This window comes from Bathycoccus prasinos (genome assembly GCF_002220235.1).
Source record: "Bathycoccus prasinos genomic : Chromosome_8".
NCBI classification, from domain to species: domain Eukaryota; kingdom Viridiplantae; phylum Chlorophyta; class Mamiellophyceae; order Mamiellales; family Bathycoccaceae; genus Bathycoccus; species Bathycoccus prasinos.
This window is the reverse complement of record NC_024001.1, coordinates 873061-898857: the sequence shown is the minus strand read 5'-3', so window position 1 is coordinate 898857 and position 25797 is coordinate 873061. Positions and strand designations below refer to the sequence as shown.

At 47.5% G+C, this 25797-nt stretch overlaps 12 protein-coding genes across 12 annotated transcripts; 6 read left to right on the top strand and 6 right to left on the bottom strand.

Moving 5' to 3' along the window:
* Window positions 1-68: 68 nt before the first annotated feature.
* Window positions 69-1493, bottom strand: Bathy08g04870 (predicted protein; the record flags this gene model as incomplete). The annotated part of the gene is made up of 1 exon (XM_007511583.1): window positions 69-1493. One exon carries the CDS (start codon window positions 1491-1493, stop codon window positions 69-71), a length of 1425 nt encoding a protein of 474 aa, XP_007511645.1.
* Window positions 1494-1962: 469 nt separating this feature from the next.
* On the bottom strand, window positions 1963-3948 carry Bathy08g04860 (predicted protein; the record flags this gene model as incomplete). Its single annotated transcript, XM_007511508.1, has 1 exon — window positions 1963-3948. One exon carries the CDS (start codon window positions 3946-3948, stop codon window positions 1963-1965), a length of 1986 nt encoding a protein of 661 aa, XP_007511570.1.
* Window positions 3949-4321: 373 nt separating this feature from the next.
* Window positions 4322-7561, top strand: Bathy08g04850 (unnamed protein product; the record flags this gene model as incomplete). Its single annotated transcript, XM_007511728.1, has 1 exon — window positions 4322-7561. The coding sequence occupies one exon, from the start codon at window positions 4322-4324 to the stop codon at window positions 7559-7561; it is 3240 nt and encodes a 1079-aa protein (XP_007511790.1).
* Window positions 7562-8927: 1366 nt separating this feature from the next.
* Bathy08g04840 (Elm1p) lies at window positions 8928-11087 on the top strand (the record flags this gene model as incomplete). Its single annotated transcript, XM_007511486.1, has 1 exon — window positions 8928-11087. One exon carries the CDS (start codon window positions 8928-8930, stop codon window positions 11085-11087), a length of 2160 nt encoding a protein of 719 aa, XP_007511548.1.
* A 1174-nt stretch (window positions 11088-12261) lies between these two features.
* Window positions 12262-14100, top strand: Bathy08g04830 (predicted protein; the record flags this gene model as incomplete). The annotated part of the gene is made up of 1 exon (XM_007511298.1): window positions 12262-14100. The coding sequence occupies one exon, from the start codon at window positions 12262-12264 to the stop codon at window positions 14098-14100; it is 1839 nt and encodes a 612-aa protein (XP_007511360.1).
* A 115-nt stretch (window positions 14101-14215) lies between these two features.
* Bathy08g04820 (predicted protein) lies at window positions 14216-14995 on the bottom strand (the record flags this gene model as incomplete). The annotated part of the gene is made up of 1 exon (XM_007511350.1): window positions 14216-14995. One exon carries the CDS (start codon window positions 14993-14995, stop codon window positions 14216-14218), a length of 780 nt encoding a protein of 259 aa, XP_007511412.1.
* A 267-nt stretch (window positions 14996-15262) lies between these two features.
* Window positions 15263-16480, top strand: Bathy08g04810 (hypothetical protein CHLNCDRAFT_57495; the record flags this gene model as incomplete). The annotated part of the gene is made up of 1 exon (XM_007511572.1): window positions 15263-16480. One exon carries the CDS (start codon window positions 15263-15265, stop codon window positions 16478-16480), a length of 1218 nt encoding a protein of 405 aa, XP_007511634.1.
* Window positions 16481-16662: 182 nt separating this feature from the next.
* Bathy08g04800 (predicted protein) lies at window positions 16663-17532 on the bottom strand (the record flags this gene model as incomplete). The annotated part of the gene is made up of 1 exon (XM_007511568.1): window positions 16663-17532. One exon carries the CDS (start codon window positions 17530-17532, stop codon window positions 16663-16665), a length of 870 nt encoding a protein of 289 aa, XP_007511630.1.
* Window positions 17533-17913: 381 nt separating this feature from the next.
* On the top strand, window positions 17914-19341 carry Bathy08g04790 (predicted protein; the record flags this gene model as incomplete). Its single annotated transcript, XM_007511451.1, has 1 exon — window positions 17914-19341. The coding sequence occupies one exon, from the start codon at window positions 17914-17916 to the stop codon at window positions 19339-19341; it is 1428 nt and encodes a 475-aa protein (XP_007511513.1).
* Window positions 19342-19406: 65 nt separating this feature from the next.
* Bathy08g04780 (predicted protein) lies at window positions 19407-21578 on the bottom strand (the record flags this gene model as incomplete). The annotated part of the gene is made up of 1 exon (XM_007511319.1): window positions 19407-21578. The coding sequence occupies one exon, from the start codon at window positions 21576-21578 to the stop codon at window positions 19407-19409; it is 2172 nt and encodes a 723-aa protein (XP_007511381.1).
* Window positions 21579-22040: 462 nt separating this feature from the next.
* Bathy08g04770 (predicted protein) lies at window positions 22041-23300 on the bottom strand (the record flags this gene model as incomplete). The annotated part of the gene is made up of 1 exon (XM_007511553.1): window positions 22041-23300. The coding sequence occupies one exon, from the start codon at window positions 23298-23300 to the stop codon at window positions 22041-22043; it is 1260 nt and encodes a 419-aa protein (XP_007511615.1).
* A 168-nt stretch (window positions 23301-23468) lies between these two features.
* On the top strand, window positions 23469-25748 carry Bathy08g04760 (unnamed protein product; the record flags this gene model as incomplete). The annotated part of the gene is made up of 1 exon (XM_007511624.1): window positions 23469-25748. The coding sequence occupies one exon, from the start codon at window positions 23469-23471 to the stop codon at window positions 25746-25748; it is 2280 nt and encodes a 759-aa protein (XP_007511686.1).
* Between the last annotated feature and the right edge of the window lie 49 nt (window positions 25749-25797).

The window sequence follows — 25797 nt, the reverse complement described above, 5'->3', positions numbered from 1 at the left end:
CCTCATGACCTCAACTCTGATCTCTCTCTCTCTCTCTCTCATTTGCATAGCGCTCCCAAAAAAGTCCGCTAATCGGAGGAAGGAGCTTGTTGCTCAGCTGCTGCCGCTGCTGCTGCTGCTGGAGGAGGCGTTTGTTTCATTTGTTGTTGTTGTTGTTGTTGTTGTTGTTGTTGCTGCGGCGGTTGAAAATTTTGCCTCTGTTGATAGTGTTGTTGATGTTGATGTTGTTGGAAACCTCCTCTTTGGTATCCTCCACCACCCATGTGTGGCATTCCTCCGAATTGCCCGCCTCTGTGCATTTGTGGTGCGTATTGCATCATCGGGTTCTGGTACGGAGCACCAGGGCCCATGCCATACCCCATCATCATGTTCATCTGCGCCATTTGCGCCTGGTAGTTCATAATCGCCGCTCGTTGCGCGGCGCTAATGGCGTCCTGCGCTTGCATTGGCGGTGCAGCAACGGCTGCAGCGGGCTTCTTTGTCGGGACGAACGCAGAAGCTTTTGCCGACAAAGAAAATGCAGGCGCGTTTGCGGATAATTTCGAACCAGTCGCCGCTTTTTTCGCTTCCGCCGCCGGAGCGGCGGGAGCTTGTTGAGCTGCTGCTGCTGCCGTAGATTCCGTCGCCGTCTTCTTCGCGTCCGCCATGGATGCCACACTAGCAGGAACTTTACCAGCTGTTGATCCCCACGCCGGCTTCGACGGTGGTGGGGCTGCTTTGAAGCCTTCACTACCCGGCGCTCTGGACACGGAGGAATACTTCGCCTCTTCGTCGTCGTCAAAGTCCGAGATGAGTTTTTGGTTTCTCTCCTCCGCGACGTGCGGATTCGAAGACACTTTACCTTCAATTTCTCTCGCGATTCGTGCGGCTTCTTGTTCGGAGATGCGGATTTTGGACTTGTCGATTTGTGTCGTGTACACGGACTCGTCGAATTTGGTTTCCACCCCGAACAGTTGTTTGTTCGCGGCGAACTGATCCCATTGTCCGGGCGGTGCCTTCCTTCCCCACGCGCCGCCTTTGGTATCAAATCTTCCACTCGACCGTCCTCCTCCTTGCCCATCTTCCAAACCTCCAACGTTAGCCGAGGTGTCGTCGTCACCGGGCGTCCAAGCGACCAGCGTTCGATTTTGCCCCGTCGCGCCTTTGGAAATCCCCACGTCAGTGAAGTCGTTCATGTCGTTCATTCGAGACGGCCCCAAGGCCAAGTCGGACATGCCGACGTTGAACGCTTGAATCCACGCGATGTCTTCCAACGGAACTTTCTTTAACTTTTCCGGTTTCTTTCTCGGCGCTTTCTTCGGTTCTTCTCCATTCGGTCCTCGAGGTGTAAGAAATCGAGTCCACGCGTACGCTAAAACGATGTGTTTTTCAATCTCTCGGGTGTCGGCTAAGACACCGTTGAGTAAGACTCCGGACGTGAGCTGCACGTCGACCGAGTAGCCTTTCAAGGCGGACAGCGTGAAGATCAATCGGTCTTTCGCCGTGACGGTCATATTTTATATTTGGATAGTCTTCTCTGACTCAGAGTAAATATATAATATTAGATGCAAGCGCGTGGGGACGACGAATTCGATCACACGAGACCAGAGGAGACGCCACCTCTACCAAATTCCTTCTTTCTTTCTCGTTCTGCCTTTAATAGGGGAGAAGAAGTTTAGGTGTTTGATGCGTTGGTGTTTTGACAAGTTCGTAAGGCAGCGTGAATAAGCGCGAAAACTCTCTCTCTCTCTCACACACACGCGCGGCGCTCTTCCAGGAGGAGTCGAGCAGCCGGGGCGAGTTTCGACTTCCCCCGCGAAGTTGTAAAGAATTCGTTTTAGCATCGTCAGAGAAAGAACGACTCTTTTTTTCATTTTTGGTTTTTCGCTAAAATGTCGGACTATTTGAACTCTGTTATAAATCTAACTACTACATCTAGAAAACTAAAGACTATCAATGCTCTAACTACATAATCTAGAAACGCTACGCATCCTTCGTTCCATCATTACTTTTCTTCTTCTTCTTGTTGTTGTTAACGAGGGACATCAAGTTCACCGCTGGCGCTACCTTTTGCGAGGTTGTTCTTCGGTCGTAAGTGCCTTTTTGCATCGCAGATGAGTGACCCATGTACATAGCCAACGCCTCTAACTCGTTATCAGAAGCCACGCCTTGACCTCTGACGTGGGTAATGATCATATCTCGCACCAAGTGCGGGTTAACTTTTTGGCCAGTCACGCGCAAAGCGCATCTGGAGAATGCTCGGGAAAGTTCCGACGCCGTGTACGGTTCACCGTTTGGTCTCGTAAAGACTAAATTGTGTCTTGGATTGAACGCTGCGCGGTACTCGTTCAACCAAAGCTCCAAAGCTGGATATACGCGCGAGTCGAGCACTAAATTCGGACGCGTACCATACACGTTCCCGGTTTTATAATCGGCGGCGTTATGCTTAATAAACCACGTTTTCGTGGCCGAATCGTAAAACAACGTTCGGTTAAATTCCAACTCGCGCAACGTTCGTTGACGATCAGGTATGCACGCCAAAACTGCGAACATGAGGTAAAGCTGTATGCTTCTCGCAATGTCCGCTTTATTCCTAGGCTTACCGCGCTTATCAAAGCCGGCGCACTCGAGCTTCAAACACTCAACGAGAATGAGATATTTTGGCCAATCTAACCATTTCTTAGCTTCATCTGCTGCTCTCGGGGCCACTCGCGCGCGCGCTCTAGCACCGCGTTGCAATCGCATAAGTTCCTTCACGACATCTGTGTTAACTTCTTCACCAGCACTTGATAGTAAAGAAGATGAAGACGCCGCCGAAGAGTTCTTCTTTTTACCAGATCCCGAGGATAGTGATGATGCCGATGCCGACGATAATTTCATCAACGGCGGATAAAGCCATTTTGCAATGGCAATGAGCGAACGAACGTAAGCATCTTCCGTAGAGCTTAGTATCCCGCGCGTTTCAACCATCCATTGCATGTATTCGATAGCGTACTGCGCACCTTCAGAATCTGAAGATGGGAACGCGTCCTTCAAGCTATAGTTTTCAGCGTTCTCATTCAAACCTTTTACATTCACCAAATACCCACAAAAAGCTCGAGCGACATCGCGATGATTCTTCACCGTCTGCGCGCGAACTGGCACGCCTTCTTGCCCGACGCGTCGCGTCGTCAAATCTCGAACGAATTTATCGAGCTCTTTCTCGAGGGTTTTAGGTAGACTTTTCTCGCTGATTGCGTAATCCGGCAAACGTCGACGCGAGGTCACGCGTTGCTCGCTCAAAGGTACGTCGTCCGGTCGTCTGTTCGTTCTGTACTCTGTCGATAATTTCCTGTGAGAATCTTTACTATCGTCACTAACGGTATTGTGCTCTTCAAAGTATAATCTCGACTGTAAAGGCACGCGGGCATCGAGCGGAATATCACCTCCAATCCATCCTTCGATGTGTTTGAATTTCTTGTATGAAACTACATCTATATCTTTTTCTTCTTCTTCTTCTTCCTCATTATAATCATCATGAACTGCTTCCGTTGAGTTCATCGAGCGCGCCAGCACCGCATTGTACAACTTCATCGGTAATCTCATCGCAATCCACTCTTCTGGTTTCACTAAAACGGTCCCGTCCTCGAGCGATATCAAAGCGTCGATATCGTCGAACCAGTTTTCTCTCAATATTTCAACCACTTTCTCCGCTTCTTTCGGCGGTCGGTTGATGTCCACGAAACATTTTTGCAGAGTTGAGAGCAAAATATCATCTCCTTCGTTGTCTTCTTCTTCCTCTACTACTTCCTCTCGTTCCTTTCCCTGCCGACGCGCTCCTGCGATACACTTCGTTCTTCTTCCTCTTCTTCCACTCGCGCTCTTCTCTTTTGCTTCTTCTTTTCCCGAAATTCTTAGCGACGACGATTTACTGTGCAACGTCGTCATCATCATCGCTCGGAGAGAAGTTCGGAGAGAAGTGCACGTCATCTTTCTCCTGCTTCTCTTATTCCATCGCACCTTTCATTCACGCGTGTGTTTCCGTCCGTCTGTCGTGGGTTTTTTATGTGTGTTTTGTAGAACTGTTTTTTGTGTTGTTGTGTGTTGTTTGTCATTCTTTGTGAATTCAAAAATTTTGGAGGCAAGTTTCGTATCACTCAAAAACAATTTCTTCAAACATCATCATCATAATCATCATCATCATTGATCGTTAATTCCGCCGTTGCGCGCCTGAAAAGCACGCATCTCCCTCCCTCCCTCTCCCCCCTCTCTCTTTCTGAGTGTTTCTGTGTTTCTGTGTGCGAACGACAGGGTGGGGCGCATAACCAAAAAGGAGAAGAGGAGGCACTTTTCATCAACAAAAATGGCGAAGAAATCTTCGAAAAAGGAGATGATGAAGACGAAGGCGAAGAAGAAGAAGAACAGCGACAAGAACAAAGAGAGGACGATGAAGCAAAAGCCAACGAATGCGGTATTAAGAAAGCTCGTGAGTGAAGCCCGAGTAAAGGAAACTTCTCTTGATGGTAATGAAGAGACTGCCGGAGCAAATCAGAAGAAAATTCAAAATCATCACCAGGAACACAAGAAACAGAAGAAGAAGAAGAAGAAGAAGAAGAAGAAGAAGAAGAAGGCGGATGAAAATAATAATAATTCTAGCAGTGATGGTGATGATTACGCGTCTCTTTCGAACGACAACGACGACGACGACGACAATAACTACGACAACAATACCAGTATTGGACTAAGAGAAGAGAAACCGTTCGACACGAATCGGAAGAAAAAGATCAAGGATATGGTTGAATACACAGGCGGCGTGGAAAAGTCCACCAAAGAACAGCTGTTGAGGATCTTCAGTCTACACATAGATAGAGACGCGGACGATTTGTTTCGACGCATCGGTACAAAGATGAAAATAGAAGAGCTAGAGAAGATGGATCTTGAGCCATTGAAAACGATGTATAAGGTGGTCTACGATCATTTGGACAGTAAAGAAGAGGGGATTGCATACGCGAAGAAGCATTTGTTTGTGCCAACGTCCCCGAAAGAGAACAGAATGTCGGCGCCAATAGTGTACATCTCGCCCGACAAAAATGAGTACTCTGATTTGTTCCCCAAAAGATACGGAAGAAATCCGAACAAGAAGAAGCGGCAAATCGACGAAGGTGTTGCGTCGATGATAGACACGAAGAAAAAAACGAAGAACGAGAATACCGCCGAGACATTTAAAGCGACGAAAGCGGCATCAACAGTCTGCGCGCGCAACAAAAAGGAACACGTTTTGATAGAGAAGAACGACGCGCGAGTATCCAGAAAGAACAGCTCCAAATCCGATCTTGCTTTAGCTCTACCTTCTACGGATAGAAATAATAAGCAACAGAAACTCCCGGTAGGGGTGTGGAACAAGAAGAAGTTTTATAAAAAAGTGAAAGTTGAAGACGAAGTGTTCAAAGTCGGCGACGATGTTTACGTGTGTACTCCCGAAACGGTTGATTTGACCGAGGACGTCGACCACATCTGCGAGCTTTGCAAAAAAACGGGCGTCGAAGAAGGCGCCGATGGCAAAGAAGTCGAAACAGAAATGCTCGAGTGCGATTATTGCGTGAGATCATGGCATCTTCGGTGTTTGAAATTAGATCACGTGCCGGACGAAACATTTTGGAGTTGCCCAATGTGCGTCGCTGCGCCTTCCGGTATCGCCGCGCCGCAAAATTTCCACGAGAGACGTACGCCTTGCGGTGAATTTCTGGCGGGGAGACTTTGTTTGGCTAGAATCGAGAGCATCTGGGCAAACGTAGATGAACTCAACGACAGAGATCCAAAAGTTCGAGAAGAAGCGTTTAAGTTCATCGCTCGCTTATACGTGCTACCGGAACATACTCACACGGGAAGGCAACGTCATCACATTCGCCGAGAGGTGTTTCTTACGAACATCAAAGAAGAGGAAAATTGCGCCGCGATTCTCATGGGCGCAAAAGTCCTCGAGCCTGCCGCATTTCGCTCGTCCGGCGGTAATGACGACGTCTACATGTGCGAGTATTCGTACGACCAAAATTTTTCTCGCTTTCGACGGAGAACAGAATGGGAGGACTCTGATTTCTCGGAAGATGAATGTGACATCGAGGCTAAAAATATCCTGTGGAGCGAAACTGAAAGTTCAGACGATGACGACGACGATTACGATCACCGCAAAGAGAAGCGAAAAGCGGAAAAGAGAGCGCAAGTGCGACAAACGAAAGCAGATATTGCCGCCTCAAAGAAAGCCGCGGCTTCTAAAAAAGGAGCTAACGCTTCGTCAGAATGGAAAGAAGCCATTGGCTTGGGTAAATCAGGCATTTTGGCCATAGACTCTGCTCAAAATAATGGGTCGCGCACTGCTATTGAGCGCGCGAGAAAAGCGTTACAGCTGAGTTCCATCCCGGCAAAGCTAGAGTGTCGGGAAAAGGAGCGCGAGAAGATCATGCAATTCACAAAAAACGCGATCGGTGCGTACGGTGGTGCGTCTTCATGTCTTGGCAACTCGCTTTACATTTCAGGCGTTCCCGGTACTGGGAAAACGGCAACAGTTCGCGAAGTCATACGAACGTTGCGCCAAGAAGCCGCGAATAAAAAAGTTCCAAAGTTTAATCACATCGAAATGAATGGTTTAAGGCTACAAACGCCGCAACACGCGTACAGTTTAATAGCAGAGGAACTCACGGGTAGAAGATTTTCACCGAGTCGCGCGGCAGAATGGCTCGAGAAACGGTTCAAGGAAGGCAAAGAGTCGGATGGAAGAGTGCTCGTTCTCGTCGTGGACGAGCTCGACGTTCTCGTCACGCAAACGCAATCTGTTTTGTATAACATTTTTGATTGGCCGACGTACAAAGCGAGTAATATTGCAGTCATTGGTATTGCGAATACCATGGATTTACCGGAGCGTTTGTTACCGAAAATTGCTTCTCGCCTGGGCTCGGGTCGGGTGACGTTTAATCCATACAACACATCCGAACTGATAAAAATTATTGAAGCGCGCTTACGCTCGACCGGTGATTACATCAGTGACGGTAAATACGACGCGATCACGCAAAACGCGGTGCAGCTGGCGAGTATGAAAGTCGCGCAAATTTCAGGCGATGCCCGACGAGCTCTAGAGTTGTGCCGGAGAGGTATTGAAATCGCCGAGGCGAGGATCGCGCGCGAACGCGATTCTGGAGAACTGAATTGTGTCTCTCGATGTGGTCCGAACGATATATCTAAGGCGCAGAATGAAATGTTTTCGGCGACTTACATGAAGATGTTGAAAGGACTTTCAAAACACGAGCGCATTTTCCTCGCCGCTTTACTTCTGCGCACGAGACAACTCGGCTATAAAGAAGTGTACGTCTCCGACGTTCTCGAAGTTCACGAGAAGCTGTGCATGAACCATTCCGTGCAAACGCTTCCGACGGGTTTCGAAACAACGATAGTGTGCCGTTTACATTCCATGCGCTTGGTATTGGCCGACCCTGGATACATGCGTCGGTTACAAAAAGTAAGCTTGAACATTCCGCAGGAGCAAGCGATGTACTCTCTCAAAGACGATATGCTGTGTGCGGACATGCGGTGGATTAAAAATGCGCTGTAATATACTACTAGAATTCCAAACTAAATGCTTTACTACTATTTATGCTCCATTCACCCTCGCGAAGCTTGCTCAAGCTCCGCCAATCGCGCTTTCAAAAGTCGAATTTCGTATTCTTCTTGAGATATTGAAGCGACAGCTTTTTGTCTAGACTTTGCCGCCTGTTTCTCACTTCTTTTCGAGCGTAGTTGTTGTTGTTGTTGTTGTTGTCGTTTTTGTTTCCCAATCTCTTCCATCATCATTTGCTGCGAACTCTGCACAAAATCGTAAAATTCCGCATCGTTTATATCCGCTGGATTGACATTTACCTCTTTTTCATCGTGCTGGTGGTGGTTTTGATGACCTCTCGCTCGATGTCTCGATTTCGTCGACGGCGAAAAGAACACTACGACGTCCATCGAGAACGAAAATATAAAAGTGATGTATGTCCACAGAATTTGTATGAAATGCACGATAAAATTCGCTCCCGGTGGTCGCTTACCTCTCGGTCTTTTCAGTTTCTTGTTTGGATCGTCGTTATCATCTTCTTTAGCGTCGTCGTCGTTTTCATTTTCTCCTTTTCTTCCTCGTCGTCGTCGCATACCTCCTTCTCCTTTCTTTTGTTTTTTTTCCTCCTCCTCATCAACAAACTTCTTCTTTTCCCTTGTCCCTTTTTCTTTTTCTTCTGTACTGTCATCCTGGTCTAATAAACTCGTCGTTGTTGTTGTTTTTGTTTCTTTTGTTGTTGTTGTCGTCCTTTTCGCGGCTGTGGTAGCTTGCTCGGGTGCATCCGCGTGAGCGCGCGCTGGTGATGATGATGATGTTGTTACCTTTTTTACTTGACCCACTTCGTCCTCCTCGCTTTCGCTTTTGATTTCTTCTTCTTCAGCCGCCGGCGACGCGTACTTCTCCTCCTCCGGCGCCTCTTCTTCTTTCGATGGAGAAGACATTTTGTGCGCGTCGTCGTCCTCGTCGTCGTTCTCGATCATCTCCTTCGACATCGTCGATTTGCGTCGTAGGTTGTCTCGTTTTCGTTTGTGTGTGTTTGTGTGGTGTGTTTGTGTGGTGTGTTTTTGTTCTGTTTTTGTTGTTCTTTTGTGGAAAGCAAAAAACAGAAAAAGAGAGCTCAAAAGAAAAGATTTTGATGTTTTGACTCGTCTCCAAAAACTTTCTGAGAAAGGCACACCAGAGGAGACCTGTTGTCCTTTCTCTTACCACTCTTCTTCTTCTTCAGGTCTTCAGCTCTTCTCTTCCACGAGAACAAACGCGTCCTCGTTTCCCTCTCTCCCTCTCTCTTCTCTTCTCTTCTCTTCTCTTCTCTTCTCTTCTCTTCTCTTCGCGAGGCTCCCTGACGCGGAGAAAAAACCGTTCAAAAATCACGGGAAAGGAAATGATGAAGAACTTTATGAAACGCATATCGTCCACGGAGACTCTTAATAGTAACGCTAAAAACAACAGCGCTCATCCTCATAACAATGAACTGCTCGGGAAAACTATTCAAGTGGAAGGGAAAAAGTTTCGATTGGTGGAAGTGCTCTCCTCGTCGGGTGCATCTGCGGTGGTGTATAAAGCAAAATTTGTTGAAGCTTCTTCTTCAACGACTTCTTCTTCTTCTGCTCTGCACGGCGCCGCGGATAATAATAATAATAATGCAAACCAAAGAGAGGACTTTTATTGCGCGATGAAAGTGTTAGAATTACCGGATGATTCGACCTTTGTGAAAAAAGCGAAAACGGAAGTTTCCGTGCACAAATCTCTATCGAAGAACGCGCACGTGGTGACTTTATTCGGCGCGGAAATCCGAGTGGCGGACGAACGACGAGTCTCATCGAGAGAACGCGCGTATAGGATGTGCATGTGCATGGAGTTGTGCGATGGCGATCTGTCCATGAGATCGTTTAGTAATGATAGTGATAGTAAGGGTAGTGATAGCACCATTAGTAAAAAAGAGTTAGAGAAGATCTTGGAACCGTTTTTGGCGGTGTGTGACGTGTTAAAAACAATGCACGGGTCAAAGTTGTGTCATTGGGACATAAAACGCGAAAACGTTCTTTTTTCCAAGTCTGAGAATCTCTATAAAGTGTGCGATTTCGGGTCGTGCGAGTTTGCGCCTGCGAGCGAGTACACGTACAAAGACGCGAACGAACGACACAGAATCCAGGACGATATGAAATCGAAAACGACGCCAGCGTACAGAGCTCCCGAGATGTGGGATTGTTGGAAGTTTCAAAAACCGCCTTCTTTGGCGGCAGATCTGTGGGCGCTCGGTTGTTTTTTGCACGAGCTTGCGTACGACGAGTTGGCATTTGGCGATGCTTCAGAGGCTATGCTGCGTTCGCTGAGTGGTAGGGGTGCGGGAAGTCGAAACGCTTCGGCGCTATCCGCTACTCCAAACGGTAAAAAGTTCAGTAAAGAGCACGAGCGTGAGTTTCCTAGGCAAATTCCCGGAATAGACGCGTTAGTTCGCGACTTGTGTAAACTCGATCCGGACGATAGAATCAGCGCGTCAGAGGCACAAAACAGAGCCTTGCGGTTGCTATCAGACCTGAATGATTTTCCCAAGCAACGCGAAGAACAAAACTTGTCTGTAGTAACGACGACGACGACGAGAAGTGAAGAGAAGACACCGCCGGCGGAGTGGGTCGGTTTCGAGCCTTCTTCCACGGGCGGTTATGCGAATGAGGACCCGTTTTTATCGATGCCACCGCCGCCACCACGACTTCCAAAGGATACGAATACGCCCCCGAATACCACCGGAAGTAATGGTTCCTTAATCGACGACACTTCAACCAGCGCAGTGAACAGTATCGGCGCTGGGGAGGCAGATGCGGGAGAAACGAAAAAGATTCCAACAGATGACGACGGTTCGCACACGATTCGCGAGTTGAAATTGCTCGCGAAAGTTGAACGGCTCGAGCGACGTATTCAAGAGTACCAAACCCGCGAGCAAACGTTGAAAACAAAATTGCAATCGAGTCGAACGCAACTTGAACAAGAACGCGAGTGCCGACAAAATTTGGAGAAGAAACTCGGAATCTCCTCCTCGCTTTCAAAGAATTCGAGCGGCTCGAGTTTGAACGAAATGAATCATCTCCAAACGCCCGCGGCGACAACAAACGAACAGGGCGTGCAAACGAACCATCACACCAACAATAACATGCATCGAAGAGGAAGTCATTCGCGATCAGGCAGCGATTTGAGCATTTCGGGATTACAAGCCGTCACGGCGCAGCACGGGAGCCCTCGCAGAAGCGGCAGCGGATTGTCCTCCAAATTATCCGCTCTCGAAGAAATGTCCATCGATAATCTTTCAAATCCGTATGGGAGCAAATCTATGAATACATCGCGCGGCGGTATCGTTGGTGGTGGTGGTGGTGGTGGTGGCAAACCGACTTTGAACCATCGACGTGCGGTTTCTTTAGGCGGCGAGTTTGACTTACTGCAAGAGGCGAAGAATCAAGGTAAAGGAGGTTTGTTCTCGCACGTCTTTAGAATCCCGCCTTCAACGGTTAAAAACAAGTCCATAGGTATGGACAAACCGTACGGTTGATTGATATAAATTATTGTAATATACACACGCGGCTTATTGTATAGTGCTCATCGTTTTAATAAATTAAAGGTCATCTAAATCCTCATTTAACGCGTCTTTTGTTTCTTCGTCCTTCGTCTTTTCGTATTCCGTCCGAAAATCATCGAGGTAAACGTTAACGCCGAAATAATAAATAAACCTGGTAACGGTACCGCTCCGTCTCTCTTCCCGCTATTCGTCAAAGTCCCCAACGCGAGAAGTGCAATCGCATACACTCCGACTCTTCCGCACGTTCCGCTAAAAAACGCAAACGCCGCCGAGTAGGTCAACAAAACGCTCCCGATGTAAACGACGTGAATAGTTCGCGAGTCCTCACCGAACGTTTTCACCAGTCTCTTGTGCGTGCGCATGATTTCTTTCCTCGTCGTGAAGGACTCGAAATCCGGGAAATACGGCAAACAATTATTCCTTTCGCTCCCTCCTTCCATTGATGTCGACGTCACTTTCATGTTCTCTTTCGCGTTGCACTTCAAACTTTGTGAAAGCTGAGGGACAAGTTTCGATGGGTACAAAAGCGCTCTCGCTACAAACGGAGGTTTGAGTAAGGGTGCGCCGTCGTCATCCGTGCCGCTAAAGTAATTCGTTGCAAACGCCGCGGCGCCATCGATCGGGGCGAACGTATTTTTCGTCTTTGCGTTTAAGAACACCGGCACTCTGTCGTTTGTTTTGTGTACGGAGTAATAGTAAGGAGTAAGTAGGGGAAACCCGCGGGTTAACTTAGGGGATTTCTTGTTCTCAAAAATCAGTCGTCCGTCGCCAAAAGTCGATTACTAATGAGAGAGACAGAGAGAGAGAAGAAGACCAAGCAGAAAAAGAAGAATAAAAAGACTTACCGAGCGACGAGCACGGCGAGCACGAGCAACCACGTCGCCAGTTTTCCTCGGTTCATTTTTTATTCTTCTTTGTTGAAGATGAAAGATGAGAGAGAGAGAAGAAGAGAAGAATTTTCGTAGAAGGAAGAAGAGAAAAAGTGCACGATGAAAAAGAAGAGAAGATACTTGTTAGGTGAACTCATCAAAACACACACACGGACACACTTTTGCCTCAACTCACTTTTGTCGTTGTTCGAACAGTGGTCGTCAGTTGCGAACACAGACGCAGCCGCTTTTGCGTTTTTGTGCGGACACACACAAAAATGGTTGGCTTTTCCTCTCCTTCTTCGACGTCGTGTTCTTCGTATTCCTATCGTAATCACGGACATCCTCATCCACCTCATCAACAACAAAGAAGAAGAAGAAGAAGAAGTGGTGCCACGAAGACGACGACGCGCGGCGCTTTGCGAAGCTCGTCGTCATCCTCATCCTCATCAGACTCGAATAATACGAACAACAACAACAACAACAACAACAACGGGGACATGCCATCCTCCTCCTCATCGTCATCGAGAGCGAGCTCGTCCTCGTCCTCGTCATTCAGCGGCGTGAAAAGTAATACAAATAATAGTAATAGTAATTTGGTGTTGTTGCAAAGGATATCCACTAAAGTGGCTGCAATGAGCGCGGCGGTAGCTGTGGCTGTTGCGTCTGCATCCGGAGCGCCTTCTCCGTATTCTTTTTTGAACTCCTGGAATTCTGCGGCAACATCACCAACAATAACTAGTAATACACTTGCAAAAGGTCTGGTCGCGTACGCCGAGGAAGAGGAGGAGGAGCGGGATACCGCGAGCGATGTCGGGAAAAGTAACCCGAAAAAGACCTCTGTTGGTGATAATGATAACGAGCAGCTTTCACCAGACGCTCTAGTCGTCGATGAAGTTTGGCAACTCGTCAGCGATACGTTCCTTCCCGTGAGAAACGATATTTCCGTAGGTTTCGACCGAGAGGCGTGGAACGCCTTGCGCGAAGAGAGCGTTGTAAAAAATCCACCGAAATCGAGACAAGAGGCGTACGAATACGTAAGAGGAATGCTTTCGACGTTGAACGACCCGTTTACGAGGTTTGTTGCGCCGAAAGATTTTCAGGAGCTCTTGAAGTACGATATTTCTGGCGTCGGATTGAACATTGCGGAGATGCCTGACAATACGAGCGAAGTTGGCGTACTCGGATTGGTGGCTGAAAGTGCGGGCGCAAAAGCGGGAATAAAGCAAGGCGACGTTATTTTATCCGTCGATGGCGTCGATGTGAACGGCATGAGTGCATTTCAAGTCACGAGCATGATTCAAGGCGAAGGAAACACGACGGTGGATTTGAAAGTCCGACGAGGTGAGAAAGATGGAGAGGAAAAGTTGTTCGCGTTGAAGCGAGCGGCTGGGCCTAAGAACCCGGTGAAGTCACGATTAGAAGGAAAGTCCACCGGGTACATTCGTTTGACTGAGTTCAACGCGCTCGCAGAGAAGGACGTCGCAGAATCCATAGAAGAGTTGCGTGGTATAGGAGCAAAGGAGTTTATACTAGATTTAAGAGATAATCCTGGAGGATTAGTTCAAGCTGGCGTTGAGATTGCAAAGTTGTTTCTACCGCAAGACGCTACGATTGCGTATACGGAAGGGCGAGTCGTCGCCGGTGGCGTGAAAGAGGATACAGATGTCGACGCGACGGTAAATGCGCGTTTGGGCCTTCAGAACGCAGGAGGCGCCGACGCGGCACCGACTAAATTAAAGAGAGTAGGGGATATTTCGTCGTTCTCATCGAGCGACAAAGAAAATAGTGATGCAGTAAGTAACAAACAAAAAGTTACCGAACCGCTTGTAGTTCTAGTGAACTCGAGGTCGGCGTCGGCGAGTGAGATTTTGACCGGTTCGTTGAAAGATAACTGTCGCGCCACGGTGGTTGGTTCCAAAACGTACGGCAAAGGGTTGATACAATCCGTATACGAGCTGAGCGATGGTAGTGGTGTCGTGTTAACCGTCGGGCGATACGTGACGCCTAAGTTTGTGGACATCGACAGAACCGGCATAACGCCTGATTTTGCAATGTTCCCGGGCTTTGAAGTTTCCAAGAAAAGTTTGGATGCGTGCGAGTTGCCAAAACGTTGATTTATCATATTATTATTATGATACTAATAGTACTACGGTACCATGGTACACATTGATTACACCAACTACGCACAGAGTGGTTTACACTCAGATTTTTGCTACACTCTGCTTCTTCCTAAATGCCCCTACTTCTCGGTTGCGTAAACGCCATCGCTATCCCGTCGCTCACGCGTTGCAATGCCGGGACTCTCGACGTCAGAGGCGCGAACAAATTTTGATTCAAACTTTTCCAAGCCTCTTTGTGATAATACCCGGTGTTGTAATACGTGTATTTGATCCTGAAAACCGTGTTATCTTCGCACTGATACCTGCTTCGCAACCACATCACGTACATGAACGTTTTGCCTACGCTTCTCTTCCTCACGGAGTCGGTCACGATAACCGCCAATATGACTATTTCCATCAACGCGCTCAAGCTCAAGGCCACGTGCATCTTCTCTTGCAAGAATGAAAAGATTCTGCTCATGCCGACTTTCGTATACAAACTCTTCCCGTCTTCGCTGTGAAAAATCTTATGCACGATGGTAAACCACTGATACAAGGCTGGCACGCATATCGGAAACAAGGCGATTATTAGCGGTCTCGAATAAAAAGCAAATATCACGGAAAACATCGTCAACTGAAACCCATTCGAACTCGTGACCGCATTCAACTCTTTCCTCATTTGTTCCTGCGTCGTGACTCCTCCTGTCAGCTTCTTCAACGTGTATCCAATCCTATAGATAAACGCCAAGCACGCGCTGAAAAACGCCACTCGATACGTTCTCTGAATATGAAATCGCAGAAGAGGAAAAAAAGTCGGGGAGAGAAACGGGAGGAACCCGGCGATGGCGCACGTCGTGGAAAGAAGCGTCGCGGTCGTGCAGAGAAAGAAAACCGCGGTGCGGAAATCCATCATCTTCATCATCGTTCTTCTTCTTCTTCTTCTTCTTCTTCTTCTTCTTCTCGGTTGTTCAGTCGTCAAAGTATTTTATTGATGATTTTGAAGAATGAAGAGAAAGCATCACCTGGGGTCCCAACGCAGGCAGGTTTCAAAGTCGTTTTTTGGCAGCAAAAAAATTGAAAAAGATAAAATGCCCAAAGGAAGCAAAGGAAGAAAAAGGAAAGCACGACACAACTTACTCTCCTTATACTTATTTATCCACGAATAAATAAATAAATAATGGGAGTCAAAGACAACGAAAAGTTAGGGAGACGCGTGCGTTCGGCGGCGTTTTTAGTCGCCGTCGGCATGGTGGTTGGCTCTTTAGCCGGGTTTTTATTCACGCCTCCGAATCACGACGACGGATTTGGCGCACCATCATCATCATCATCTTTTCATCGTCACGATCATTCATCGACTTGGCATCCGACGACGAGTTACGGGTCTTCTTCTTCTTCTGATAATGACGACAATAACGACGACGACCACGACGACGATTCGAGTCGTCAGCAGCAGCATCATCATCACTCGAATAGTGGCGGCGATCATCATAACGACGGAGAAGAAGAAAATGATGACCACCACGACGGTGACGACCACTTAGTCTCGAAACCGAAAACGACCGTGAACACGAACGTGCAATCCGGTAAGCAAACGTGGACGAACCCGCAGCACAGAGAGATGTATAAAACGATGTACGACGAGTATCACAAGTTACGCTCTGGCGCGAACGTGTGCCACTCGTGCAGGTTTTTAGATGGGATTAAAAAGAGGTACAAGTTTAAGACGTTGTTAGACGCCGGGTGCGGCACGGCGGTGATGGTGAGAAAATTGAGACAAAGTGGGGTAGACGCGAGAGGGATTGAAGCCGCGAGCTTGCCGTTGAAAGAGTACGCGTCGGATTTGTTGGCGAATGGGACGGTATTTTCCACGCCAATGCAAGAAATTCCGTTCAAGTCGGAATCGTTCGATATGATTACGTCTGTCGAGGTGTTCGAGCACATTCCAGAAGCAGATATCGATCGGTCCATTAACGAGCTGAGTCGAGTGGCTAAACCTGGAGCGAATGCTTTTATTACGGTTGGACAGTCCACGTCTAGGTTTGACACGGCTGATGGTAGGAAGAAGTCTGCCGTGGCGCAGATTTCGACAAAGTTCAAATTTCACGAAACGGTGAAGCCGAGACAGTGGTGGTTGGATACGTTTTGTGCGCATGGGTGGTTCGCGGATGACGATGCGTACATGCACATGGTGAAAACGAGTAACGAAGGTGGTTTGTCTCGACCACCACCGCGAGGATGGTTTTCGTTGACGAAAGGGAAACCGAACGGGAAGCCGTGCAAGTGCAAAGTGCCTCCGGGGAGACAAGCGAGTTGGTTCTGCGGTGTCGGGAGACCGAACGCGAAGAAGGATGTGGCCAAATTGTGGAGCGATTTGAAGAAGGAAGCCAGTGCTTAAGCGTGAGATACATAAAACATAATAGACGAGAGGGAGAGAGGAGTATGTAGGAACATTTTTAATGTCACGCGTTGTTATTTTCATTTCACAAATAAAGAAATTACCAGCATATGATGGTGCTTTACATTACTGCATGTTATTTTTATTATAAAATGTGCTAAAAGATGTAGTTGGGGCAATCTTTAATGGTACATCGGCGCTCTCCCTGCCATGCCTGCCTGTGGCGGCACCATGACGACCCTTTGCGTCGCTTGCGGTCCGCCGCTTTGATGCCACCAAACGTTCCGCTGCGGATTCTCTAAAATTCTCAGCAACTGCAACTCCTCCTCCGAAAACCGCTTCAATAACTGCATGAATTTAAACACCAGACGTAAAATGTAAAGCTCCACCATAAACATGATAAAGGTTAACACTTTCGCCGCGGCGGATTTGTTGGTTATAAACAGTGCCACTCGCCAACACGCCATCCCGAGGACGTACACTAAATACGCCACCACGTTGCCGTACTTGAAAAATCTCGCGCCTTGGTACCCCAACACCGGTCCAAACAATAAAAACACGAATACCCACGCCGTGAAGAAGAAAAACATACAAAATATAATATCCACGCACGCGAACAGTCTCAACGTCCTCGATAATTGTCTCGCCACGACAAACTGTAACAAGTCGTTCGAGTTATCCGACGACGGTGCGTTGATGCCAATTTGGGAAAACGCGTTCCGAATTTCATCTCTCGCTCTTTGTGCCTCTTGCTCATCGTTTTCGTAGTGTTCTACGGATGGACCGCCGGTGTATAACTGACTGCTAAAGAACGGCGATCCGACCGCGAAGTTGTTCGCTCGACTTTCCTGCTGCGAAGGCACCGGGCCAGCGATTGGTGTTCCAGCAGCCGGTGCTGGCGTATACGTTGTCGCCGTAATCGCCGGTCGAGAAATTTCTGCCGCGTTATTCGTATTCATATTCTGGGATGCCGTGGTCGCTCCCGCGGCGGCGTCGTTCCTTTGTTGCGAAGAAGTTTCTTGCTGCTCCGCGTGCGCTAAAAACGGATTCATTGGCGTGTTGTTGTTGGACGTCTTTTTTTTCCCCTTAAACGCTTCTCGCTTTTGTGTTTGTGTGTGTGCGTGTTGTTGCTTCTTTTAAAACTCTGCGCAAAATCTGTAGTCTTATTTCTCTTTCTCCCTCTGTGATGTGATGTGATGTGTGTGTGTGTGTGTGTGTGTGTTGACGACAGAACGTTTCGCGGCGCCGAGCGTGTAAAAAGTGTGTGTTAAGATTTCTAAAAACGAGTTCTAAAAGACCCAGAGTTATTCTGTTATTGTCCTTTTCGAATGAAAAAAAAAGGAAAACAAAAATTTGAGTTCGTCGTTCGCACGACGACAAAAAAAATATCCAACCTCGACTTTTGAAACGTTGTGTTGTTGTTCGCGGACGCGATGACGTCGTCTGACGCCAACGCGAACGCTGCTGCTGTTGGCAACGATGGAGACGACGACGTGGAGATGACGGAGACGACAGCAAGAGAGGAAATACAAGAAGAAGAAGAAGAAGAAGACGAAACAAAGAAGACAAAGAAGAAGACAAAGAAGAAGAAAGAAATAGAACTCGTGCAAAGACCACGCACGCACGAGTTGGAAGAGACGCTCATATGTAACGGCCGATATCAAACGGAGCGAGAAATCAACCGCGGCTCCTCCGCCGTGGTCATTAAAGGATACGACGTGACGAACAAGCTTCCGGTGGCGTTGAAAATCATGGACGTTTCGCAGACAAGCGAACTGTCTTTGCCGTTAAACTCGATAACGAGAGAGGTGAAATACGCTCACAAGTTAAACTCTCCTTCTTCTTCCTCCGAGTCCTCAAATACTACGGATAATTTTGCGCGTTTGTTGAACGTGACGAACCACATCTCGCCAGAGACTAAGCGCGAGTACGTCGTTTTGGTTTGGGAGTTATTGGAAGGTTTAGATTTGCTTGATTACATAAACTCTAAAGGCGGCAGATTGACCAACGAAGAGTCGCGAGCGCTTTTCGCGCAGCTGTTAAACGCCGTGGAAACGATTCACGAGCGAGGATTCGCGCACAGAGATTTGAAACCAGACAACTGTCTCGTCGTTGATACAAAACAGAAAAAGACTTTAAAAGTGATTGACTTTGGTTTATCAAAAGGGTTAGATTCCGCAAAAACGCTCGGCATTGGTACTCCCGACTACATGGCGCCGGAGTTGATTGGCGCTCCTTCGCGGATGAAGAGCGGAGGAGGCTATGATCCGATTAAAATCGACGTTTTTGCAATGGGTGTAACTTTATACCTGATGTTACTCGGACGTTATCCTTTCGAGGATCCAACGAATCATTCAACGTTGTCAACCATGAAAAATATCCGCGCTGGGAATTTTGCGAGACCGCAGAAAGGCGTCATCGACTCGGATGCGTTGAACTTGATTGAAAATATGTTGGCGCCCGACCCGGAGAAAAGATTTAGTTTGAAAGATATCAGAAATCACACCTGGGTTCAACGAGAGCGAGAACAAGAGATTTTGCTTCAAGAATACGACGAGTTTGAGAAACGGTTACAGGATGTGCGAAGACAAAAAGAACGCGAAGAGGAGGCAAAGAGACAACGCGAACAGGAAATTTCACTAAAAAGGTACAAAGAATACGAGAAACGTTTGATACAAGCGCAAAAAATGAAAGAGGCGCGACGAGAACGCGACGAGAACGCTCCAAACACTTTACTTGGTCTACGACTACGTCTCGTTGAATCGAAGATAGACTGCAAGCAGGAAATCCCAAAGGAGAAGAAGAAGAAACCGGCGGCTTTTGGGATTGCCTCGCTCTTTGGTGGCGGGCGGAAGAAGTAAAAAATTTCGTCGTCAATAATAATTATAAACACTTAATGAATACAAAAGAATTACACTTGGATGAATCATACTACGCTATACGGTGAGCTATTATCGTTTCTATCATCGTTGTTCGTGTTTTCGTCGTTTGATGGGCGGAATACCGAAGTCAACTCGACGTTTTGTTGTTGTTGACGATGATTACCACTGTCCTCCGCTCCCCCTCCTCCTTCTTCACCTACCACCGGCGCTCTACATAAAGGACAATTGTCGTGTTGCCCCAACCATTCATCCAAACACGCCGTGTGAAACTGATGACCGCAAAGCGTCAGTTGACGCAATCGATCGCCGTTTACAAATTCGTCCAGGCATACCGCGCAGGAGTAATCGCAATCGTCGAGCTTCGGTCCATCACCCGCATCTCTAAAGGTTACAATAGGAATTCTAGAAATCACATTTTGCGGCGTACCCCTGAACGGTTCTATCCGCCGGTTACCCGCACCACCAAATGTAAACGCCAATTCTGGATTAGCAGCGATTTGAGCCGCGCGAAGCGCACGCATCCTTGCCAATTGTCTGTTTTGAACTATTCTTTTCGCGAGCGCTATGAGCATGCAGACGAACAAACTGAAAATCATCACTAAAGATACAGAGATGAAATTCGGAAGCTTCGTGCTCGAGGACTTACCAGCGTTAATGACGATGTTGTACGAAAAGCCATCGTGTACGTAATAGTTGATGTTCAAAATGCCGATGTAATACACGCCGCTTCTGCTCATGATGTCCGCGGGAATGTGATATTCCGTCGGGCTTCGCATATTCCGCGAGCTAGATAAGATGTCATCTGCGTTTTCGTACGAGGGGTAGTCATTGTACTTCACAATCAGTAACGGGTGTCCATTGCCTTGGTAGGAGAAAATCACTCGCAAACCATCTTTAGTCGCGTCTGGAAAAAACGCGGTATCAATTTGTATGTAGTTCCATTCGCCCGGGGCGATGACGCCATCGATACCGCTCGCGAGATGATCATCTGTATCGAACGGAATGACTTTACCTTGACAATATTCTCCTCCATAAGAATTTACCTCACACGTACACACGCTCTTCCCGTTCGGAATATCCGCGTCACACGTGCCGTGACTGTCGCCGAAACAATCGAAAGGACACATCGGCGTTTCCACTCCGGCGCCGTTGTTATTCCATCTCGCACGAAGATAGTACTTGGAAACCTCTTTCAAATACTGATTGTTGTTAAACACACCGACGTAATATAATCCTGAATCTGCATTTGTCAACTCAATGTGATGGTAATCGAGCCTGGAGCGAAAGGAGTTCATGTCTGCCATGGTTGTAAAATCTTGGGTCGACGGCACGCCATACGCGATACCGCTCCCTCCATTCGCCTTTCCGTCCGCCGCTCTCTTGACAAACAGAATTGGATCACCAAAGAGTCTGTTTAACTCTACAATGATCGTCGATTCCGATCCGACTGGCGTGGGGGGCACTTCAAACGAATAATAATCCCACATCTTCTCGTTCAACAAAAAAGGGTTGCCGTCCACTGGTTGTTGCTCTCCATTTGGCAGCGTCGTGGCGACTTTATCGCACGCCACGTCGCCGTACCCGACGACACACGAGCACACACCAACGCTATCTATGTTTTTACACTCCCCTTTATTGCTACATTCGTTCCCATCCGGTTCCGGACACGGCGGCGTGGAAGAACACCTCGCTCTCAAGTTTCCGTTTAACCGATTCTCCGTGAAAAAATTCACGTTCTTCACTACACCTTTAAATATGTCGCCGTAAGATTTCACCATCTCACAGTTATCCTCGCAAACATTATCTCCATTCAGACATTGCTCCGTGCACGCTCTGTTATCAATCACAATCCTATGGTACGGACGAAAGGTCTCGTAGCCGTCTTCGTCTTTTTGCGCCCAAGTCGGACGCCAAGACCACTTTTGCCAATCCGCGTTATACGACGCCGTTGGATACGCCGTTTGCCCTCTGGCAATCATCAACATCGGATCTGGTCTTTGAGAAGTGTCCATGCCGTACGAGTACCCGTTATCGTATAAATCTACTTGGATGTACTCTTTGCCTTGTTGCGAGCACACGGATATGTCGAACGAAAACTCGAAATCAGAACCTGACGCGACATCGATTTGCTTGTCCGTGTTGATGACAAGCAACGTATCGGCTTTAACTGCTCCTAAACGCGCGACGAATACTACTGTTGTTATCATCGTTATCATCGCCGTCGCAGCGCCTGTTGAAAATGATGATAAGAAGAGAAGAGGTGAGTGAGTGGGCCACGAAGACAAAACAGAAGACGTCAACAACACACCAATAATCAGGGCAAAACTGAGGATGGGAAAAAAGAAAACAACGACGAACGACGAAGAGCAAAGCACGACTCACCACGCTTTGTTCTCGTTGGTAATTTCAGAGAGGACGAGCGCCGAGGCATCTTCTTCACTCTTTTGCTCTCTCTCTCTCTCTCTCTCTGTGTGTGTGTGTGTGTGTGTGTGTATATATATTCTTTTTCTTTAGATTTTAAGTGATGACAAAAAAGCAGCCAGACAGTGACGTCTTAATGTGGATAGGAAAAGGTCAGTCTGAGACAGTTACCAGTAGATATTTCTACGTGCATTTCCGCGGTTTGGCATAATATCATGGTAATACAGAGGTAATATTCTTAATATTCTTAAATATTTTTATTCGCTCTTCTTGGCGGGAGTGTTATTACTACTACTCTTCCTCCCGAAGGATAAAAAAACTTTCTTGAACTTGCCGGGAGTACTCGTCGTCGCCGCGTTTGATTTCTTCTTCTTCTTCCACGCGTGTTGAATCCTGGTCGCGGCGTTCTCGGCGGATAAAAAAAATGAAGGCGGTCTCAAGGCGGGAAACAATCTATTCACCTTCTTTTGGTACTCTTTGTAAGTCGGGTACTTCCCCGCCGTGATTTGCTCGGTAAACGCCGTCGATCCTTGAAACAACAAAGATAACAAAACCGCACCTACATAGCACGCGTGCAAAGCCTCGCAGCCACACTTGAGACCAGGGATGGACACGAAAAAACACGATCCGCAACACCTCAGCGTCTTCGGTAAACGCAACCAATACCAGTTTTCTTTCGCCTCCGAGCACGATTGCGGCAACGCGGACCCACCAGAAGCCAAAACGAAAACGCATAAAGACCACCAAATCATCTGTTCGCTGAAAAAGTTCGGATGTCTGGACCGCGCGAACAGACCTTTACTCAAGAACCCATTTTGGTAATCCGTTTCGTACTTCGCCTCCCGCTTCGCCTTGCCGTATTTGGCCTGTTGAAACCGCCACTGTTGATTATCTGCGACGCGTTCCAAGTTGAAGAAGAATAAGAAAAGAAGCGTGGCGTACAAATCGTACTCGTTCAAAGGTATTTTTTGAGCGTACGGTGTCGCCGCCCACGCGCACGGCGCCGTGATTAAGAACAACAGCGCGTGTTGATAGAAACATATGAAGGAGAAATTGAACAGTAACCAACCGAATTTTGAATTCAAAATTTTCTTTTCTCTCAACACCGCCCATCGATAGTCCTCCTCTCCGCGATTATATCCACCTTTCCTCGCGAAATTACGAGTCAACCTTACTCCCCAAATGAAAATCAGCGCGCTCATCAGCACGTTTCTCGAGTTAAACTTCCCGTAATACGTAAACACGAACGAGTAGAAAATTGGCGTCAAACTCCAAAGTCTGTCCACGTGCGAGTACGTTTTCGTTTTCAAGGACGCGAGGAAGGAGTAGACGATGAATATCAGGCATAATTTGGAAGCCGCGAGAATGGCTTCGTTCTCTGCTAACGAGAAATCAGCGTTCGTTGGAAAGCTGCTCTTTTGTTTCCATCTGATGCCAAACATGAATGATTTTCGTCGTAATAGTACGTGGCTTTCCGTTTTGAAGAAGTGTAGGACATGTTGGACGAAATTCCTCATTTTTCTCTGGGTTAGGGGAGCTGTTGTTGGTGTTGTTGGTGTTGTTTCTGACTCTCTCCGCGTGGTGGTTTAGTTTAGTGGTGCGCGAGGTGTTCTTCTTTGTCCTCTTCCTCATCACTTTCAGAACAACGTCATCATCTCAATAACATCCTCGGTGTGTATTGAAATATGGGTTTAGGAAACGACGAGGTAGGTGATGACGATGCGGTGGCGAGCAAAGCAGACCGGGCGAAGAGTTGGATAAAGAAGAGAAGCATCGATGATGGTAACGTCGATGATGATAAGACCTCAACAACGATAATACCGTCGCAAGTATCGAAAGAGGTGGAAGAAGCTCTGTCGTTCGCGAAGAGAACGAAAGAGAAGAATGAACAACAACAACATCAACAACAGAAGTATAACAGCAACAACAACAACAACAACAACAACAAGACGAGTGGTAGCAGTAATAATAGCAAGAAGCAACAACCGAAAAATTCTATCCAGCAGCAACAGCAGCAACAACAACAGCAACATGCGAAGAAAGTGGTGTTCGCTCCCGCACCGTCTAGACCAGTTTGGAATGCACGGCCCGCGACAGCGTCCTCGCTGACCGCTGCAGCGCAACCGTTCAACGTTTCATCGAATACTACTCATAATGAAGACGATGGCGTGCATTGGCCGACGACTGCCGAAAATGACGGTGGAAAACACGGTGGAAAAGACTATTTACCAAAAATAACCGCAGAATCTTTACGAATAGAGGCTCGTAAGTCCAAGGTGGATAAGTTTGGGAAGATCCCGTGTCGAGTGTGCGGAAGGCGGTTCGCCGAGTTTCAACATTTAGCATCGCACTTGTACAATTCACATTACGGGTTGAACGACCCAGACCGCGTGAAGGTAATCGATACCGAACGCATAGCGAGGGGCGATTTGACCGAACAAGAACGAATCGAGGAGGAAAAACGGAAGAAAAAGAGAACGACGATTGACCTATCGGAAATTGTATCGGGGGAGAATAAATCCATCAACGCCGGCGGCGGTGGCGTGAGTGCAATGTTAGGCGGTTTAGGTTTATACTTTAAAGAAGGGAAAGCGAAGAAAAGCGATAAACGTGCTTTATTGGGAAAGAAAGTGGAAGGTCGTCCCAAACGGGGCGGGGAACTTATGGCGAATCCAAACGCTGCGATGGCTTCGGCCACGTTAATGAGAAGAGGGAAAGAGCGCATGGACGGTAAGAAAAAAAAACGCATGACAAAACTGAGGAAAATCATTCTCGTGTCCAGAGCAAATAAGAAAAAGTCGTCGAAAGGAGATGACGACTCGACGATTGAAGTAACCATCGAGGTTGACAAGGTGTACGTGAACATAAAAGTGGACGAGGAGGATAGCGAAAGAGTAAAGGTGGATTTGTGGTGCGACGAAGACGACGATGATTCGGACGACGATAATAACAACGATAAAGCCGACGTCGTCGTCGACGACGACGAATCTATTAACAGAGCACATGCAGATGAACAAGACGGCACAGATACACCAACAGCAACTAAAGAACATGCAGATGAACCGTACATCGTCTCGTCCACGTCGAGTCGAACGGTCATTCAGTTACCTTCCATTTGGACGAGAAAAAGTTTTATCGATACTTTGAAACAGAAAGAATATGAACTCATGAACACAAAGTCGGAAAACAGCCAGACAGACCAGCACACAACAGCGATAGGAAAGAAGACAAAGCCAAAAAAGAAGGAAAAATCAGCGTTCGTATCAAAATTCTGCGAATTGTGTAAAATGGAGTGTAACAGCGAAACGGCGTGGGCGGACCACGTCGCCGGTAAGAAACACGCGAAGATGCTCGAACGCAAGGAGAAAATCGATCGCGGAGAAACCACTGAAGAGCACATTCAACGCAATTTGGAGCGCGTGAAAGACGCCTCGTTCGTCAACAAGGTTGAAAAAATGCCGAAATATGCCTCGCAAGTTATCACGACGCCTCTGAATCAAGCCGTACAAGCGCTCTTCTCCGAGCTTCGAAGATTACAAGAGAGACTGTATAAAACAGATCCTATAAAAGCAAAATCGAAAAAGCGATTCACGTTCGGTATGCGTGAGGTCGTGAAAAATGTCGAACTCGGTAAATGCAAAGCTGTTGTCGTCGCTCCGAACATTGAATCCACCGGCGATATGGAAGGCGGTTTGGACGACCAAATTTGGCAAATCGTCAAGAAGTGTCGCGAACTAAATACGCCGGTTTTATTCGCACTCACGCGGTCGCGATTAGGTAAGTTGTGCGGTCCACGTTACGTTTCTTGCGTGGCCGTGTTGAATACGGACGGTTTAGAGGACCAATTGAAAGACATGTTGCGTGAAGGCCAGGTCGCGCGAAAAAAATACGAGGATGAAAAAGCGGTTGAAGAAAAGGAAAGCGAAGAAGACCGCATAGATAGTAATAGTTTCGAATACTCATAGATACGTAGAAAGCAGCGAAAGCATACAAAGTATCACGCGTGTGGCCTCG